Genomic DNA, 16,933 nt, shown 5'->3' on the forward strand with positions numbered 1-16,933 from the left:
ATTCCATTATTGTTGTATCCTTTCTTCTGATGATTAAAAAAAGAGAAGAATGATTTTTGTTCTCGTTATCTCATTCTTGGCTAATCGGGAGAGAGAAACACAGTTGGTTGGTTTTTTGGTAGGAAAATGGAGAGAAAAAAGACGTTTAGTGAGCACCAACACGACGGGCCTCGGCGATGACCCGCTGCATGTCCTCGACCTTTCTCTTGCCACGGCCGAAGGTACCGAGCTATATTGGAGAGTTATATGTTAGTTATTGCAGGGAACAAAGGGTATAGACAAAGGGGAATGGTTGGGGGAATGGAATTCGGTGAGCTGGCTCGTGTTTCGGTTTCAGGTTCATCACATCGGTTTGGTTGTTCGTAGAGGGTAGATGTGGTCTTTGGTTGCAGTCGAACTGGCAACGGTGGAAATCATAGGATAAGATATCGAGAAGTCGATGCGAGTTCGATGCAATCCAAGTTGGAGCTGAAGAGAACTACAGTTCTCCGATATCGAGTGATGATTGTCGAGGATGACCAACGACATGAAGTGCCGCAAAACCGAAACGAAACGAGCTGCGTGCGAACCCTTTTCCCATTCCCTTCACCATCATAGAATTTCATCATGCAAAGACGTACCCTCTTCTTGGCGAGCTTACGAGCGCGCTTGTCCTGAGTGTTTCTCAGGAGTTCGATGATGCGGCGCTCATAGGGGGCAAGACCGACAACCTCGCGGGCGATCTCACGAACGAAAGCGGTACGGCGGGAAGACTGGCCCTTGGTACGGCTGACCCGGGTCTTGGGGGTGTTGAGAGGGGTGGTCTTCTGTATGGCCGAAGCATCAGGTCAGTAACTGTGTCTGTCTTTCTCCATGGCCGAAGATTCCTCTGCGATTTCACGAAGAAATATAGCGCAAGTGAAGCGCAATTTGATCCAGCCGAGTGGGTCAGGTTCGAAAGAGTTCCTTCCCCTTCAAAAAAAACAAAGTCCCTGATGCCCTTCTTCAATTCCACGAACCCCCAGAGTGCTTTCTTAATAGCATGGTGATATCTCTGGTTTCGACAATAATTCACCCTGCTCTTGGCATAGAAAAATCCTCCTTCCCGTGTATGTTTCCCACCCCCGACAAATTTCCACACCACACTCGACCGGATCAAATCGTTTGTTGCAGGAGATCAAAAGAACAGGGGACAACGTACGTGACCCTTGTTGAGGCCGACCACGATTCCGGAGCGTTCCTGAGCCATCACGACGGTTATGGACTGCGGTTGGCGACGACGGTGTTGCTGCTGAGAGATTGTCGAGTCGACGTGCGCCGGTGCGGATGGGAGTCGCGATGGAGTCTGCCAGTTTTTGGTTGGCCGTTGCGGGAGTGCGTAGCGAGGGTAGGGCTTAGGGCTGCTACACGGCTGTCACGTGCCAAGCTTATCTCTTATCGATTGTCGCTTATCGGAATTTCATGCCTCAGGTATACTGTGGAGAAAGTGGCTTCCAGCTTTCACTTTTCCCCAACCTTGCTCCATACCTGTTTACTTACACTATGGAGTATTGCTTCTCCCTACGAGGGGCTGGCCATCGGGCTACCATCGCCGTGATTTCTCGCGGGATTCCTCGCTCGCATAAACCACCTCACACACGTACTTCCTCGCAAAGATCTTTGCTTATACAAATACCTCTTAGTTGAGTTATATACATCATCAATTCCAAAAGCCTGATCACAAATCACCCGCTGGTTAGTCCTTCTTATGCATCCTCATCGCTCCATCTCAGGTCCAGTCTCAATATCTACCTCGACGATCTTCAAGATCCCGGCTCTGGGCCTCTGCTCTCCCTCACTTCTTGAATTGGGGACATCCACATTGATTCCCTCTGGTACGCTCCGATTGGCGGTAGCCTCCGTCGTAGTATAGCAAATCCCTCGATAAGCCCCAACATCCCTCATCTCCCAGTAGTTATCTGCCGTCGACTCCGTGCCCGTGCAGTCGTGTCCAGATTTCCAGAGCCGCTGCGGAATAATCCGCATTGCCGGGTTGCTGGCGGCAAGGGGTCCCTTCACCTGGATTGAAGCGCTCCCCGTGCCGATGCTCGATACCCAAGCCTTGGCTTTCTGGGACGAATGCCTGAAGAAACTCGGCAGGGCGGGCAGACAACTAGCGACGATCCCCGAGGTGATTTCGGCGGTACTAAATCGATGACAGTAACCAGCACTTTAGTCTATGATTCCGCTTCATCGCGATAGGTAGTGGCTGTGTGCTGAACAATGCGTCTCGGGAAGAATAAAGGGAAGTAGAAGAGCACTCACGTCCATAGGAACTCCGGGAACCAGTCATGCGTTCTGTCCCTTGTGGTGCGGTTTCGGACACTGACGACGAGACGCATCACGCTGCAGATGCAAGCACTATGAAAGGTATTTTTTTCAGCTTCCAACCCCATTCAGACTGTTCTGGTCTTTAGCCAGACCAGATAAGAAAAAAGGTGAAATAGATCCAAGAGCGGAAGGGAGAACAGCGTACAAGATGCCGGCTGCAAATACAGCCGACAGGCCCATCTTCTTCCACCAGGTCATCTGTAAGCGCCAGACACAGACAATTGGAAGCAGAAGCATGAGAAAGTCCGAAACAACGTTCACGATGGACGTGACCAGAATTGGGATGTTGATGTTGATACACTGCCCGGGGATGTCTTGGTCCCAGATCTTGGAGCGAGGTTTGCATTCGCAGATCTTGACGATAGTGTCGGCGAAGTAGAAGAGGAAATTCATCCAGATGAGGGTTTGGATGAGCCAGAAAGGCGTGTTGCGAGTCGACGGCGCGAAGAGGCGGAGATATAAGAGTAGGATGGATAGCTTAGTGATATAGATCAAAGGGCCGTAGAGGACCTGCGATGCGTTCGCAAGCTACATGGTCATCGTCAGCAAAGACGAAAGAAGCTGGCCGCGGCTGGATCCTCTCATACCTTTGAGAATTCTCTTAGATCAGATGCAGCGACAGCCAATTGGTGAATGCCGTTACCATGTCGGTCTGTCTCGAAAGTGATGGCGGCATATCCTATCAGGCCAAGCTGGTCATGTCATAGAGAGTAGTTCAGTGTGTGAACAGGTAGCAGGTTGGCAGCTCTAACCGCATACCCAAGCCAGGAAACAAGTCACTATTAGAATTCGTTGTTCAGCATACTATTAACTCAATGTTCCCAGCGAGCTGGCTCACTCCCCAGGGACGCAGTACATACAATCCTCCCAACCTGGAGCTCGTGTGATGGAGATCTTCGAATACAAGCGCATCCCAAGACAGCACGTACTGACCGTGAGGCATACCGTCTGGGTGAGTATGTCTTCAGATCGCAACGAGCGTCTGTAGTCATACATCAATGTAGTAGAGCCATTGTTGGCATCACCCATTGTCCAGAGAGGGAAACAAAGACAAGCAAATATATGACCACAGGGGGATGTTGAAGCCTAGAAGCAGATCATGCTGAAACAAAGTCTGCAGCTTCAAACACTGGCAGTCATAATACGAGCTTACTGGCTGATACATATATAGGAAAGCTTGCTCTGCTACAATGGCTGACGACTGAGTGACACTGTGATTGAAATCGACCACCACCACCTGCCGTGAGCCGGCGACGCAAGGCGACAACCACACCTGACAAGGAATGTGTGCGTGGCACACACAGGCATGGGATCGGGCAAGAACTACCCGTCGTGATATTCTGTACTCCTTTTTCCTCTCGATGCGCGATGGTCGTGTAACATTTCTCGGCAATGGCGTGCCTCGTAGTCCAACATGCACCTACAGCCTGCTTCATCTGGTCGATAGCATGCACATAAAGAACTAAAGCAAGCAAAATAATGAAGAAGAGGAGGATGGTGATGATCAAGAAAATCCAGTATGCATCCGATCGGAGTCGGTACGCAAACAAGGGATAGAAGAATGACTGTTTCGCTACACGCATAAGCGCCCTTGCAGGACCGGACCGACATTCACGCCACTCAGCCTCGTGGTCTAGGTCGAACCAGTCTTACATACCCAAGAGATTTCAGCTGTCTCCACTCCATCGGGGCTGTATGCAGTTTGCACGGAAGGCGATGATTAGTTTTCGCATTGTCCCAATGGACTAATAGATATAGGCAGTTGGTGAAGAATGTCCGATTAATCACTAAGCTTGCTTTAAGACTGGATTGACGAAGCATTATATAATGAAGGTTTCGTGGCCGCCTTTTAATTCCTGTGTAAGGAGAAAGTGAAGGGCAAGATGCTCTCACAGGGTTACGGCGACTAGGCCATTCAACCCTTCCTCCCAGCTTTCCTTTAGCTCACCGCAGAAGACCTCAAGTTGAGACATATCAAGTGTCTTGTCCAACTCGGAGGATAGCTTACTGCCTTCCGGCCCGCTGCCGGGACCAGCTAGGACCAGGTCGATCAACGCGCTCAACCCACCCGAAGCCGAGACGTGAGATTTGAGGGTACGACCACCGGTTCTAATACCCTGGAAGACTTGGCGTGTAGTGTCAGCCAGTTTGTCAATTTTTTCGCGACTCAATTTGGCGTTCTTAGACCCCTTTCGCGCGGCGACGGTGGTTAGAAGGGACAAGGCCTTAAGAGAGTCCAGGACCATGAACTGATCATGGAAGTATTTCCAAGTTGGCGCAATTGGTGCTTCGGAATTCAAGAAAAGTGCAGTTCTCGAGACAACTGGGGACACCTTCCCGTCACCTTCATTGAGGTCCTGAACCCTTGAGTCAAGCCATGCTTCCACCTGGGTGAAACTGGCGTCTGCTTGTTCCGCAGTGACAGATTTGGACCCACTCAAGAACAGAGCAAGTGCCAGAAGGCTCCGGTTTGTCTTAGCACTTTCAATTTCTGCTGTTGTCATTTCCATTTCCACATTTTCGCCCAACATGTCATCAAGGCTTGGTAGCTCGGGCTCAACAGTCAATGGCTTTTGAGTGGCCAAAGACTTCAGAGTGCCGAACAGATGGTCGGTTACATTCATAGATTTGATCCATCCGTTCTAATCTTGTTAGTCGCAGTGATGGCATCACGAGAAAGACGATGAACTCACACTAGGCAAAGGGCCCAAGCGTATACGCTCTTCAAATGTAGGCTTTCCAGGGGCTTCACAGTTCATGAATGCGTCGAAGACACGTTGGTCGATCAAAGGCGATTTATCTCTAGCTGTGCCGTGCGGTTGTGTAAGCATGCGAGGAGAGCAATTGTGCAGAATCCACTTACCCATGTCATCGTATCTAGTCATAGGGTCTCCACCAGCCAGTCTCTGTATGCGCCTGACGTCTAGCGCCCACATCCTGCGACAGATGCTTTGCCTCAGACGCTTCTGCAGTTCGATGGTACCTTCGATATTCACATAGCTGCCATAATCCAGTCCTCTGGTGCGATGCCTGGTGGATGTGAGGTCTGCCGTGCGAAAGAAGTTAAGGGCCTGCACAAAAGCGGATTGTGGGTTGAAGTCTTTGTATTCAGCCCCTTCAACTGGTGGGGCGGTGTGTGGGTGGATCGTGGCAAGGCGAGTGAAAAGATTGTGGGCGACGGTTTCGAACTGCACTTGCTTCACCGATAGTTTACTGAAGCTGCTCAGTGCAAGAGATCCTGCACCTAAGCGCAAATAGATTCTAACGACAAGTAACAATGCCTGATAGTTGTGGGGTGAGTCGACAAGGAGACGCTCGAGGATAGCTGCTGCGCGAACGAGAACGGCGTCAGGAATCTGCTGATCAGCAACAGATGTGCGCGGTTCGCTGAAACGCATCAGACTCATAGCCGCTAAAATACATAGGTCATCGCTGGGCTGGCTTTCAATTGTGGTGGGAGCTGAAGTTTTCTCGGGGCGCTGGACCTCACGATAGACCTGCAGACAGCGTACGATGAAATCTTCGACTTGGGATTTGGAGACGTTCTCCTCGTTAGCCGAAAGACAGAAACAGTACTCCAGTTTGAGCGCGTTGATCTTCGCGACGCCCTTCCCTAAAGCTTCCTATTTCGGAATTAGTATACCAGCTCTGCACGAGATTCCAAACAACTTACTTCAATCCCCTCGTTTTGTCCTTCAGAAGTATAGTTCACCAAACTCGTCATGGAAACTTGATCGAGTGATGACACGTAAGTCCTCAGATCACCGAAGCAGTAGAGTTTATGCTTGTTGAGATCATAGTATTGTTTGCAGGCGGCGATCAAGTCCTCGGCGTTAGAGCTACCCGACTTGAAACCCCAGTGTACCATGTCAAGCCGAGCCAAGTGCGCATTGCGAGACTTGGGCACAGCCGCCACAAAATCGCGAATGAAGTCCTGAGTTGCGATGGTAGTCCTTGAATTACATTTTAGCCGGCGGAGCTTGGTCATTGCATGAAAATGCATATTGCAAACTTACTCTGAAGAGTTAATTCTCTGAGTTGAGGTGAGGAGCAAGTGCCAGACTGCCCAGTCATCGCGTTCTTGAAGAGCCTTCAATTCTTCTTCGTTGCTTGGGATAGTGAGCAAGCTCTTTGCATAGTCCAGACCTTCTGTCCACATTTGGGCTTTTTCCAAACTGGACAGCTTCACTCCAACAAATGACCAATCGTTCTGCACGACGCGCGAGTTCAAACCTAGGTTATCGCTGTCGAGGATCTTGACGACTTCTGCATGGCGCTCTTGGGACTCAAAGATCTTAACAAGCAACAGTAGCTCCTCGGCCGATTGAATAGCTCTGGGAGGGCTCAGTAACTCCTTCTGTGTGTACGATTTCAAATATCACCATAATGTCCAGACAAATATCCAACCACGCATAGGAAGATGACCGACGAGAGGCCGCTAATCACCGAAGAAGGTTGTAACATACCGGATCTTGAGGAACGCTTTCGGCAGCTTTGGAGATCATACGATAGGCTAGGGTTCCGAAAAGCTTGCGTTCAGCCTCCGAAGCCCCCGCATCGACGGAGATCAGGTAGCAAAGGAAGATGGCCCAGAAATAATACTTCCTGGTCTTGGGAAAGTTGCTCTGGAGAGACATGGCAGCCTATGAATTGACCAAATAAGATCGATTAGCGCTGTTAAGCTTGTCAACGGCGCTTGATGGTAGCAAACCTTCTGCGCCGATTTCCAGTCATCGCCCTCAAAACCATACTCAAACCACCGCATTTGAATATCCAAGTCCTTTGGACTAGCTTTAGAGGCTCTTTCCCAGAGGCTTCTCAGGGTGTCCCCATGGTCGCTAAGTTTTTCCAGTGTCTCGTGGAGAATATCGAGGGTCTCCAGATCCGTCGTGGGAGGTTCGGCTTTACACAGTTCGAGAGTTTCGGCGATCCCACGTTTGCGGTGGGCTTCGTCGGCATGACGGTAGAGAACATACGCCTTCCATGCCTTTTGATCAGGCGTTCAGCTCCAGTTAGCATCGAAACAATTATATCGGAGGGAAGCTCTTGGATGCAGCCGGAGACACGCATTGAGTGGGGCAGATATATTGACACGAATCACCAAAGAAAAGACTCACTTTGAGGAAGGGTGTGTCTTCACCCTTCTTGATACGCTTCTCGATCAATTGCAGGGCCTGCTTTAGATTTTGTCCATCAATGGCGTCTTGGATCTGCTTGTTCCGCCGATAAAAGACGGCGTCATTGGTGGAAGACATAGTGAATGCTTCGAGGAAACACGGGGCTAGAGATAACAAGGCAAAAGACTCGGCTCGTCAATAGCGACTATAAAATGCAATGTAACGTATGCTGCGCAAGCCAGCACAGCATACGACGTGCGAAAGGATAATTACACAGCGACGATGAGGGGGAAATTGTTGGTGTTTCTCCAACTATCTTTATCATCTTTCTGCTGAGTTTGGTGGGCGGGGAAGCTCATTTGGAAGGCGGTGACGGCGGCATGCGGCCATGCCTTCCTTCAATTAGTGGGGGATGACGCAGTCATACACTGATCGATCAGAACATCGGAATGTCAATTTCACTGGAAAACTTGACTTTGCCATGATCCCATAGTACCTCAGGAGGTGTAGGGATGGAGTTACAAGATGGAGTTACCTGGTTGAATGAAAGCCCGAGGATATCCGTCCGTGGTCAGGCCTGACAGAAGAGGTATATCTTGGTGGACAAAATGTCAAGCCGAAAGTCAACTTCCCTTACACGCATATTGAGTTTGGAGGCGCGTAGTGAACCTCACGGTGCTGCTACTACTAGCAACAAAACAGATGAGAGACCCTTCCATTTCAAAGACCATATCAAATAAATATACAAGTAGTGTACAAGCGTAGGCGGAAGGTGAGGAGAGGAGAGAGATGACGAAGGCATCAAGATGAAGCCTAACGCCTATCTGAAAGTTCAGCCAGCCCGTAGGGATACCCAAAAGGCATTTCACTCTTGAGAGACTGCCCATTGCCAGCTCCGCCGTCAATAATGTTCTAGCTCACCGCCGAGCAAAGAACAACACTGTGCAGAGATAGTCGACGATCTCTGCTTGTCTTGATTGAGGCCGGCACCTAGAACCGAAGCATCCGGTACACCACTATCTCCATTATCTCACTACAGAGTGGCTTGCGGCACAGTTCGATGCTAGCTTTGAGCAGTTCCTGACATCGTGGAGCATCAAGAAACAGGAAACCAAGGCAACTTGGAGAGGTGGGCTGCCCTTTGTTCGCTTCTGGACTAGCCTACGCACCTCTTTTCTTTTGTGTCAACTGTAAAGATAACGGTTAACAATGACGAGAACGGCAGGGAAAACCTTTCCGGGAAGGTCCAAAAGCTCCCGAGAAGGGCATCCGACAGATGAGCCCCAGCGAAGATAAAGGAAGGTGACCACTTAGAACAAGTTTCACTCACCCATTGCTTTTTACAGTCACGATAAGCCCTGGGGTGTCAATCAGCATATGGTACTATAGAGTTGAACGACTACAGGGATGAGAAGAGCCACCAGAACAGAGTGCAACACTGACGATCCGCCCTCTTGATAAGAGAGGAGAAAGTGCAAGTACACTTTTGTATCTACAAAGGAAGGCAATGTGAGTTGTAAAGGGCTAAGTCACTCACTGGAAGTAGTCATGGCACATCTCTCTATCAAAAGCATTGCGTTTCATACATTTCAGACTCCGGTCTGCGAAATCCTGGCACGGATCAAAGTATTCACTTGCAGACTTGCTATAGTGCTGTTAGTAATGGATGTCACACTAGATACACTCACGCTAGATTGCAAGAGGTTTCGTCCAGCAGTACAGCGAGCGAGCAAGCAAGCAAGCAATTGCCCACAGCCGACAGAGCAGCTAAGGCAAGTTGTTTATTCCCGTCTGGGACAACAGCCGCATGGAAGAAGAAGTTACGGTGCCAAGTAAACGGAAAATTGAGAAAAAGGCCCGATGTATAAGATTCGAAAGATGGCAAAAACAGAAGGGAACCTACTTGGAGAATTTCCGCTCGACCTTTTCCCAAGAGTTCGATTGGACCGAGTCCGAGGCAGATGAGGATGGCGTTGCTGCTGCTTGCTGCTGATTCTGCTCCGAGGAGGAGGCCATCGTTCGTAGTAGGATTTATACAAGGATAATTTAATTGACACACGTTTCAGCTGGCAGGATGGGAGTATGGGAGTGATGAGTGCCGAAGGTAGAGGGTTGTTCCGTAGGTATTGGGAGTATGCGGAGGACATGTACTGAGTAAGTGAGCCTGAGTGATCGATTGGCAGGCGGAAAAAGCTGGACCCGCCGACCTTGGCGTGGGGAAATCCCTCTTAGTCATTCTTCCTTTCAAGGAAATGTATGTACTCCGTAGGGGCATAGCTACATATCTACCTACTCAACGTATCTATTCGTAGTACAAATGCACTTTGTAAGTGATTCAAATGACTCCTCAGCCATCTTGATATCAACAGGGCAGATCATTCAATTTACTCCATTCCTCTGAGAGAGTACAACAGTAGCATTGTACTGATGTGTATCTGCCCGGCTAAGAAGCCGAGCAGTGAATACATTACTTCCGATGTGACAAACATCACAGGACAGATACCTCTACCCCTCCTTACTCTGCATTGATCATGCGCGCTTCTTTCTCTACCCCGGATTAGTTATGGGACAGGTTTGCTTGAGTTCGGTTCTGTATCACTTGTGCGCTGACTTTGGGCTCTGTTCTTCCTGTCATCGTTCTGATCAAGCATACTAGTGGCGACGTAACATGAAAAGACCAGGTCCTACTGCGCCATCAGATAAATTCATCACTATGAAGCGAGTGTGTCATAGAATTCAAAGAAGTCATTGAAACAGTCCTGTTAGGTGGAGGCTCCACTTCCGAAACAAAGCATAGGCGGGGACAATGTAACGGGACTAAGAATAGACTGAAATCGTCATCAACAATCCTGTCAAGTCCAAATTAATCTTCTCGAAGGTGAGAGCTATAGCCGACCGGTATCACTAGGCACCAGAGGTTGAACAGAGAAACCGAATAATTCATGCATGTTGTGTGAACAACGCAAGGGCGACAAGTCGGGTTGTCATAGCCAGTGTTGCGTAGGGGCAAGAGAAAGAGAGGGGTTTGTGTTATCGGCAGCACCACAGATAACCATACCATACATCCGATCTGATAGCTTGCTAGCCACGACACGACACCAAATCCCAAATCGGGTCAAAAAGTCCTTTCAGCAGCCAGACTTGGCAGAGAAGCTTCGGAATTTCTCCCTTCACTACCCCCCCACTGGGAGCCGTCAACAAATCCTATGAGTCCCTTGATGCCCGACCGATCACGGTGATCGCTCTTCAAAACTCTCGCCCAGGTTTAATAGCCGCAAGGAAGGCCTTGGTGTCTGGCCCACTTCGCAATGAAAGAGACGTACTGGTCTCGAAGTACGTTGCAGAAGTCTGCGTTGCGTGGGCCTGGTCCGGACTTCCTAAAAGGTTTGTTGCCATGCTCTACCATAGCGCTAGTGACCAGGTCACAGAGCGCATGGAGATAATGCGTTCTTGACTCTGCTTTCCAAATTCCACATGTTGCTCTAAGGGAGGAGCACTCGGCCCAATTGAAGAGATGTCCATTACCTCAGAAAGATGACATGGTGGAGCATTCATCCTTTGTGCCAAACCCAACATAGGAATAGTTTCCATGGACTAGTCTATCCACGAAGCCCTGCCTTGCAAACACACGTTGAGCGATAGAGGCAGGCAAGCGCGCCATACTTCTCGAGACTGTAGATTTCGAAGACGATTGCACAGTGATCCAGTACTGCACACTGTTTCCGGCCGATGAAGCATGAAGAAGTTATTTCGTTTGTCACATACGGTATTGTCACAGTCATCCAGCGAAGCCTCAAGGTAGACTGGTTAGAGCTTGCCACTTACCCCGGACATGAGTATAAATAATGGCCTTTGAAGCCCTCCCAGCTTACCTCGACAATTCCATCAGGCATCTCCAATAATTGTATACACCATTATCTGACTCTATTATCCGGGTTCATCTGCGACCTGACAAAAGTCCATATTCGACATATCAAGGTATGCCGCCGCCGCCGATCCATAGCATATGGAAAGTATTTTGGATTTGGCTCTGACCTGAGAACCTCGCAATTGTAGACCAATGGCGTCTGTCGAAACCTATACCATGACACCGGCGCCAATTCTGGCGGGACCAATCCAGCCCAAGGAGACAGAAGTCAGCCATGGAAAGAAATCGACCTCGTCAACAGGAAAGATTGCCTTTGACCCTTCCAAGCACCTGTCTCAGACCGCCCCTTCCAAAGTGTACAGCATGAAAGAGCTCGGCTACTCGGACAGCCGAGGTGTTTCTCCCGTGGGAGTCTCCGAGCCTTTCCCGTTGTTCTCTGCAGAAGCCATTCAACAGATGCGAGAAGAGGTTCTCAGCGATGAAGTTTTCATGAAGCATAAGTACTCTAGCGATCTTGCTCAGTGCCAATTGCGAGGATATGCGGCAGAGTGTGTAACTCAGGCCCAAGCACCGTGGAGCATTGCTGATGTTGTTGCATAGATGCGCACCGTTCATCTATGACGCCTGGAAGAGCCCGGAGACGCTGGCAATCATCTCAAAAATCGCCGGTGTTGATCTCGTTCCTGCCATGGACTTCGAAATTGGCCACGTCAATATCTCCGTTCACAGCGAGCAGGAGAAGAACGAAGCTCTCAAAGCGGTCATGGAGAAAGCGACTCGCCAAGCAGACGAAGGCGTGGCCGGCTGTCCTTGGGAGGACGAAGACCCGATCGTTGATTGGCATACAGACAGTTATCCCTTTGTCTGCGTGACTATGCTTTCCGACTGTACGAACATGATTGGTGGCGAGACAGCTTTGAGAAAGGGTGACGGGGAAGTGGTGAAGGTCCGAGGACCACAGATGGTAAGTCTGAAGGGCTTGGTCCAAGTGACAGCAGGCTTACAGCATCTATTAGGGATCTGCCGTCATTCTTCAGGGGCGTTACATCGAGCATCAGGCACTCCGTGCTTTGGGAACAACTGAGCGGATTTCCATGGTCACCTCTTTCCGGCCTCGCGCTTCAGCCACCAAAGATGACACCGTACTTACAACAGTACGTCCAATCTCTAAGCTTGGCGACTTGTACCACCAGTTTGCGGAGTACCGCTTTGAGATCCTCGAAGAGCGCCTGCGAGATGCCAACCGATTCATGCGTGATCAGAGACGAGCGACCAGACCTTTCAATACCCGCCTGTTGAAGCAGTTTATTCGAGAACAGATCGCGTTCTTGGAGCACATGGACAAGGAGATTGTTGAAGATGATAAAGTTATCAAGGGTGTTACTGATGATAGCCACCTGGTATCGGAAGATCTCAAGCAGCGGCGTTCCAAAAAGCGAAGCTTTGCTGCTGTGGAGTAGATCTAAACAGCTACTCATGTGGATGAATGAAGCGGTACTAAATTGGTTCTTTTTTCCCAGCAACCAATATGAGGTTCTCGCATAATGCTTTCGATTTATGCGCACCAAGGGTTGCAGTTGGGCCAATCTTAGCATGTCATAATGAACTAGGGATTTTGGGTTTCTGTAGGCGAATTGTCGCTTGGGCAAACGAGGCGTTCGTCTTTCTCTTTTACTTGTAATAGGCAGCATTCAGTGATGCAGCAGTGGTATTTCGTTGGATAGTTTTAAGGTTCGTCGTTTTTCATACTGAAGGAAGTTTAGTAAGTCCCTGTTCAAACCAGGAATCAGGAATGTCCATAAAGGATCTGACTAGAGTGAGTGTGTTCATGTTCCACCGAAAAATGGCAGCGAGTAATAAGATTCGACCGAGTACAACTAAAAGTCCTTAAATCCTTAGGCGCTAATTTAGAGAAGCCAGCCAGCCTGACGTCTTGAGCAATGGGTCGATACGCTGGATGTCAAGCGAGTCGCTGCCTGTTTTAGTTTCGATAAGCACTGAGCTCACGTGAAATATCTGCGGCACGTTGTGAGAAGCTGTTCCAGCATCTGAAATGTGTAACTGAAGCGTTCTGACTTCTGAGAGATCCTCCATCTCACGAAGATAACCGGCGCTAACAGGATGCTAACGCCCGGATCGCACTGGGCGCTAAACCCTCCCCAGAATAGGGAAAGTTATTCCGGTCGATAGACCAAATCCCATTCAGTTGGACTTTCAGAGTTGTGGAGGGGGAAAAGGTGATGTTGATTGTTGATATGTTTGTTCGGTTTGCGCGCGGAACCTCTGACCGGCCAAGACAAAGTGAATGTGATCCGTGTTCCTCAGGCAGGAATAAGGAAGTTCCCCCCCCCCCCAAACTAATCCTACCGGTATGAGTGCCGAGTTTTGCTTCTCTCCTCGTCTCATCTCTCTTCTTTCTCTCGAGAGCCGCATATCGAGGTCGCCCAGGTCAGATTTAGCTCAGAATTACGGGCTTGCTTCTTTTTCGAAGTTTCTGGCTTAAACCACTTGGTGGGGGATATTTTACTCCTGCCATAGTTGCCCGTGTCCCTCCCTCCAGTGATGTCGGCGATCCTCTCGCGTACCTGAAAAGTCCATACTTATCTCCCACCCCTTCCTAAACAACAGGACCTCTTTCTCATATCCTCCACCTCCGAGAGCTTCGCGTACTTTGATACACAGTATTACTTTCACCTCATATACGCCTTGACCAGGCTGCGCAAAAGCAAATCTCGAGAAAAAAAATGGCCCAAGCTGCTGCCGGGGCTGCCGCCTCGAACAATGGTGCCGATAACACAAATGCGCCCGCGATAAACACGGGAGACAACGCGTCGGGGGTGAGCGACTTACCCGGATCTCTCGAATTATACATTGTTAACGTCGTGTCCATAGCTCTTTCAAACTCTGCAAGGTCACGTCGATAGCATTCGGTCCCTCATACAATGCGGCGTTTGCATCCGGCCGCTCTACGAACCCTATACTCTGGCTTGCGGGCATACATTTTGTTACAGTGTAAGCTCCCCATATTTTTGGTATAGCTATTCGCACGGCGTCTGACAGCGCATTCTAGTGCTTAACCTCATGGTTTGTTGGTGGACGACACAACAAAACATGCCCTGACTGTCGGGCTCCAGTGAAGGCGCAGCCTGCACCTGCTTACTTGGTAAGACCTCCTGACTCAAACTTTGCCAAGCGAAGAAGATAGGCTCGTTCTCACATTTCAAAGGTTAGAGCGGTTGTTCAAATGTTCACGAGCCAGCCCGAACTACTCGACAAGGGCGAGACCACAGACGAGCACCAGCGCCATCACAATGAGGAAGCAGAGCGGTTGGAAAAGGACAGACAGAATGCAGACCCTAAGGAAGGGGGTCTGTTTCGAGGAACTTTCAACAAGCCGAAAATTAGTCAGCCCATCATGGATGACGATGATAACATATTACGTTGTCCGCACTGTGCATGGGAGTTGGAGGAAGATGAATGTATACACTGCGGTTACCAACGAGATCGCGACTCGATAACGAGCACATATTATAGCGACATGGAAGGGTCCGAAGAAATGACCGACTACATGGACGATGACATTGAGGACGGGTTCGGAGATTATGATGAAGATTATGACTTCGATGAGATATACACAACCCTTCAAGCTTTGCCGCCAGATCTTCACGACGCATTGTATCGGCAACACCCCGGATATTGGCCCCGCGATTGGCCTGCAGGCCCTTCTTCGGGAATTGAAGACAGTGAAATGGACGATGAAGATGACGATGCGGATATGGATTCATTCATTGACGACGAATTAGAACATGAGCATGGCGACTATTCTGAATCTGACCGGTCTACAGTTGTCGGGCATCATGAATTTTCAATTACACGATCCGAGGTTCTCGATAGCGGTACGCCTGACGAGATGCTGGATGGCAGCGAAGACGGTAGCAGCGAAGATGAGAATTCAGAAGGTTCAGAAGACTCAGAAAACTCCGAAGACTCCGAAGACGACGACGACGAGCCTATTAGACCTGCTATTAGCAGTAGCCGGCGGAATCGAGTGCCAGCATATCGCGTGCTTTCGGATTCTCCTGCTCCCGAGCCAGAGCAGCCCACCAGAGCTTCTCGATCGGCTGATGCGGCGCCTAGAACAACATCGGGCGCTTCTCGCCGTACTCAGAATCCGCCTGCCAACTCCGAGGCGAATGCAATATACATCGCCTCTTCCTCAGAAGACGAAGGCCCTGTGAGACCTACGAGGAGGACTAGAAGAGAACGAGGAAACTGCTAGCCTGAGTCTCATGGCATAGGCATTGATCGTCTCGCTAAACTGACGTTCAATCCTAAGTGCGAGCACAAACCAACGTTAACGACTTCCAACGACTACTACTGTCTACAATTAACCCTAAACCATGGTAGATGTGGCAACCCTCCACGTTCTACACTTGGGCCACGTGGCCAAATAACCATTAGGCAACGGGCACACTGCAAACCAAGGCGCGTTTCCTCCCTCAGGGGATATGTTGTGCCTCATGGTGGCGAAAACTCTGAGTTCCAAAATACCCCCAGATTCTTTTCGTGACGGCTGGCTTTTTTGCGTCTTCTTTATCTTCTTTCTTACCTTTGACAGGCGCGAGGGATCGGCGAGGATAGAATGATCATAGGCCTGATCAGAACAACATGTATTACCAGAAGCCCTCCTAGTTAGTCCCTTAACTTTCTATGTAGCTGGTCAGTTTTGGTGAACTATGTTCGCTTTTAATCGAGACTAGGGCTGGTCCTTTGATGAGTATACCACAATCTATAACCAGCACAGTCAAGCTGCTGCAAGAAATCATTTCGTCCCATAAGAGTTCCTGATTACTGCTACCTAGTAAATATCTCTGCATAAAACTCCCCTTCCATGCTGTTCTGGTAGATCGGCTCCAAATGCCGGATGAGCTAACATAGGCGCCGCCTTGGCGCCGATTGTTGACCCGCAAGACTAGTACTGTAAATCCCTTTATAACAATCTGATTGGTGAGGCCTTGCAAAATCGCTGTATACAGATATTGTTGTATTGTTACAGTATAGGTAGACTATTCACGTGATATTTCTAATATAAAACACATCCAGTCCTTAGGATTTCCTTTAATTATTACCTTTTTAGGCAATTTTTGGCTTTGTTTACAAAGCGCTAGCTTTGCAACTCTATGAGGGCCTGAGGAAGGACTCTGACTGCTGATTGGCTGGAAAACAGCTTTTTTACACCTTTTTATTGACCAGATTAAGTAGTAGTTATGTGGTAAGCTACACAACTGTTCTCTAATTAGTGTTTAGATTTACTTAAGTGGATCTATATTGGTCTAAGTTGGTTATAGCCGCTTTAATGCGCTTTGCTGTATAGCGGAGGAAAAAAAAATTTTTGGGGGGGGGGGGGGGGGGGGGGGGGGGCAATGGAAGGCCTCCCCAGCTGCAGATTTAGAATGCAGATCGACTTAATACAGATATGGATACACACACACACACATGTATATATATATATATAAATTTCGAAATAATGCTTGAAGGGTGCTTCATGTCATCGTTGCTAAGTGATCCGGCCACGTGATTCCAAAGGCCTTTTCATCTT

At 49.2% G+C, this 16,933-nt stretch overlaps 6 protein-coding genes across 6 annotated transcripts; 2 read left to right on the forward strand and 4 right to left on the reverse strand.

Moving 5' to 3' along the window:
* Positions 1-145: 145 nt before the first annotated feature.
* Positions 146-3,345, reverse strand: BO82DRAFT_378226 (uncharacterized protein; the record flags this gene model as incomplete). Its single annotated transcript, XM_025637619.1, has 9 exons — positions 146-229; positions 621-806; positions 1,181-1,270; positions 1,655-1,656; positions 1,818-2,101; positions 2,284-2,379; positions 2,495-2,877; positions 2,937-3,028; positions 3,222-3,345. The coding sequence occupies 9 exons, from the start codon at positions 3,343-3,345 to the stop codon at positions 146-148; spliced, it is 1,341 nt and encodes a 446-aa protein (XP_025487423.1).
* On the reverse strand, positions 3,061-4,085 carry BO82DRAFT_187707 (uncharacterized protein). The gene is made up of 2 exons (XM_025630496.1): positions 3,295-4,085; positions 3,061-3,128 (listed from the first exon to the last, which is right to left on the reverse strand). Exon 1 carries the CDS (start codon positions 3,930-3,932, stop codon positions 3,486-3,488), a length of 447 nt encoding a protein of 148 aa, XP_025487424.1. The 5' UTR covers positions 3,933-4,085; the 3' UTR covers positions 3,061-3,128; positions 3,295-3,485.
* Positions 4,086-4,238: 153 nt separating this feature from the next.
* On the reverse strand, positions 4,239-7,604 carry BO82DRAFT_378227 (MDM20/NAA25 family protein; the record flags this gene model as incomplete). The annotated part of the gene is made up of 8 exons (XM_025637620.1): positions 4,239-4,991; positions 5,043-5,155; positions 5,213-5,972; positions 6,023-6,302; positions 6,366-6,706; positions 6,816-6,992; positions 7,061-7,336; positions 7,467-7,604. The coding sequence occupies 8 exons, from the start codon at positions 7,602-7,604 to the stop codon at positions 4,239-4,241; spliced, it is 2,838 nt and encodes a 945-aa protein (XP_025487425.1).
* Positions 7,605-8,179: 575 nt separating this feature from the next.
* On the reverse strand, positions 8,180-9,611 carry BO82DRAFT_358484 (uncharacterized protein). The gene is made up of 4 exons (XM_025636302.1): positions 9,370-9,611; positions 9,004-9,111; positions 8,797-8,824; positions 8,180-8,654 (listed from the first exon to the last, which is right to left on the reverse strand). The coding sequence occupies exons 1-4, from the start codon at positions 9,480-9,482 to the stop codon at positions 8,628-8,630; spliced, it is 276 nt and encodes a 91-aa protein (XP_025487426.1). The 5' UTR covers positions 9,483-9,611; the 3' UTR covers positions 8,180-8,627.
* A 1,751-nt stretch (positions 9,612-11,362) lies between these two features.
* Positions 11,363-12,839, forward strand: BO82DRAFT_358485 (uncharacterized protein). The gene is made up of 4 exons (XM_025636303.1): positions 11,363-11,444; positions 11,523-11,882; positions 11,935-12,298; positions 12,351-12,839. The coding sequence occupies exons 2-4, from the start codon at positions 11,551-11,553 to the stop codon at positions 12,792-12,794; spliced, it is 1,140 nt and encodes a 379-aa protein (XP_025487427.1). The 5' UTR covers positions 11,363-11,444; positions 11,523-11,550; the 3' UTR covers positions 12,795-12,839.
* Positions 12,840-13,923: 1,084 nt separating this feature from the next.
* Positions 13,924-15,824, forward strand: BO82DRAFT_187792 (uncharacterized protein). Its single transcript, XM_025630497.1, has 4 exons — positions 13,924-14,171; positions 14,227-14,346; positions 14,405-14,497; positions 14,561-15,824. Exons 1-4 carry the CDS (start codon positions 14,079-14,081, stop codon positions 15,611-15,613), a joined length of 1,359 nt encoding a protein of 452 aa, XP_025487428.1. The 5' UTR covers positions 13,924-14,078; the 3' UTR covers positions 15,614-15,824.
* Positions 15,825-16,933: the final 1,109 nt, after the last annotated feature.

Source organism: Aspergillus uvarum (genome assembly GCF_003184745.1).
Source record: "Aspergillus uvarum CBS 121591 unplaced genomic scaffold BO82scaffold_71, whole genome shotgun sequence".
NCBI lineage: Eukaryota > Fungi > Ascomycota > Eurotiomycetes > Eurotiales > Aspergillaceae > Aspergillus > Aspergillus uvarum.

Excerpts from the sequence above, each read along its gene's own strand:
- BO82DRAFT_187707 (XM_025630496.1), bottom strand. The coding sequence starts at position 3,932 with ATGCGTGTAGCGAAACAGTCATTCTTCTATCCCTTGTTTGCGTACCGA.
- BO82DRAFT_358485 (XM_025636303.1), top strand. The coding sequence starts at position 11,551 with ATGACACCGGCGCCAATTCTGGCGGGACCAATCCAGCCCAAGGAGACA. Across the intron at positions 11,883-11,934 it reads TTGCGAGGATATGCGGCAGA|ATGCGCACCGTTCATCTATG; the intron begins GTGTGTAACTCA and ends GTTGTTGCATAG. Across the intron at positions 12,299-12,350 it reads AGGTCCGAGGACCACAGATG|GGATCTGCCGTCATTCTTCA; the intron begins GTAAGTCTGAAG and ends AGCATCTATTAG.
- BO82DRAFT_187792 (XM_025630497.1), top strand. The coding sequence starts at position 14,079 with ATGGCCCAAGCTGCTGCCGGGGCTGCCGCCTCGAACAATGGTGCCGAT. Across the intron at positions 14,172-14,226 it reads CGGGAGACAACGCGTCGGGG|CTCTTTCAAACTCTGCAAGG; the intron begins GTGAGCGACTTA and ends TCGTGTCCATAG. Across the intron at positions 14,347-14,404 it reads GGCATACATTTTGTTACAGT|TGCTTAACCTCATGGTTTGT; the intron begins GTAAGCTCCCCA and ends AGCGCATTCTAG.
- BO82DRAFT_358484 (XM_025636302.1), bottom strand. The coding sequence starts at position 9,482 with ATGGCCTCCTCCTCGGAGCAGAATCAGCAGCAAGCAGCAGCAACGCCA. Across the intron at positions 8,825-9,003 it reads ATGTGCCATGACTACTTCCA|GGCTTATCGTGACTGTAAAA; the intron begins GTGAGTGACTTA and ends TTGACACCCCAG. Across the intron at positions 8,655-8,796 it reads GTGACTGTAAAAAGCAATGG|TTGACACAAAAGAAAAGAGG; the intron begins GTGAGTGAAACT and ends TTATCTTTACAG.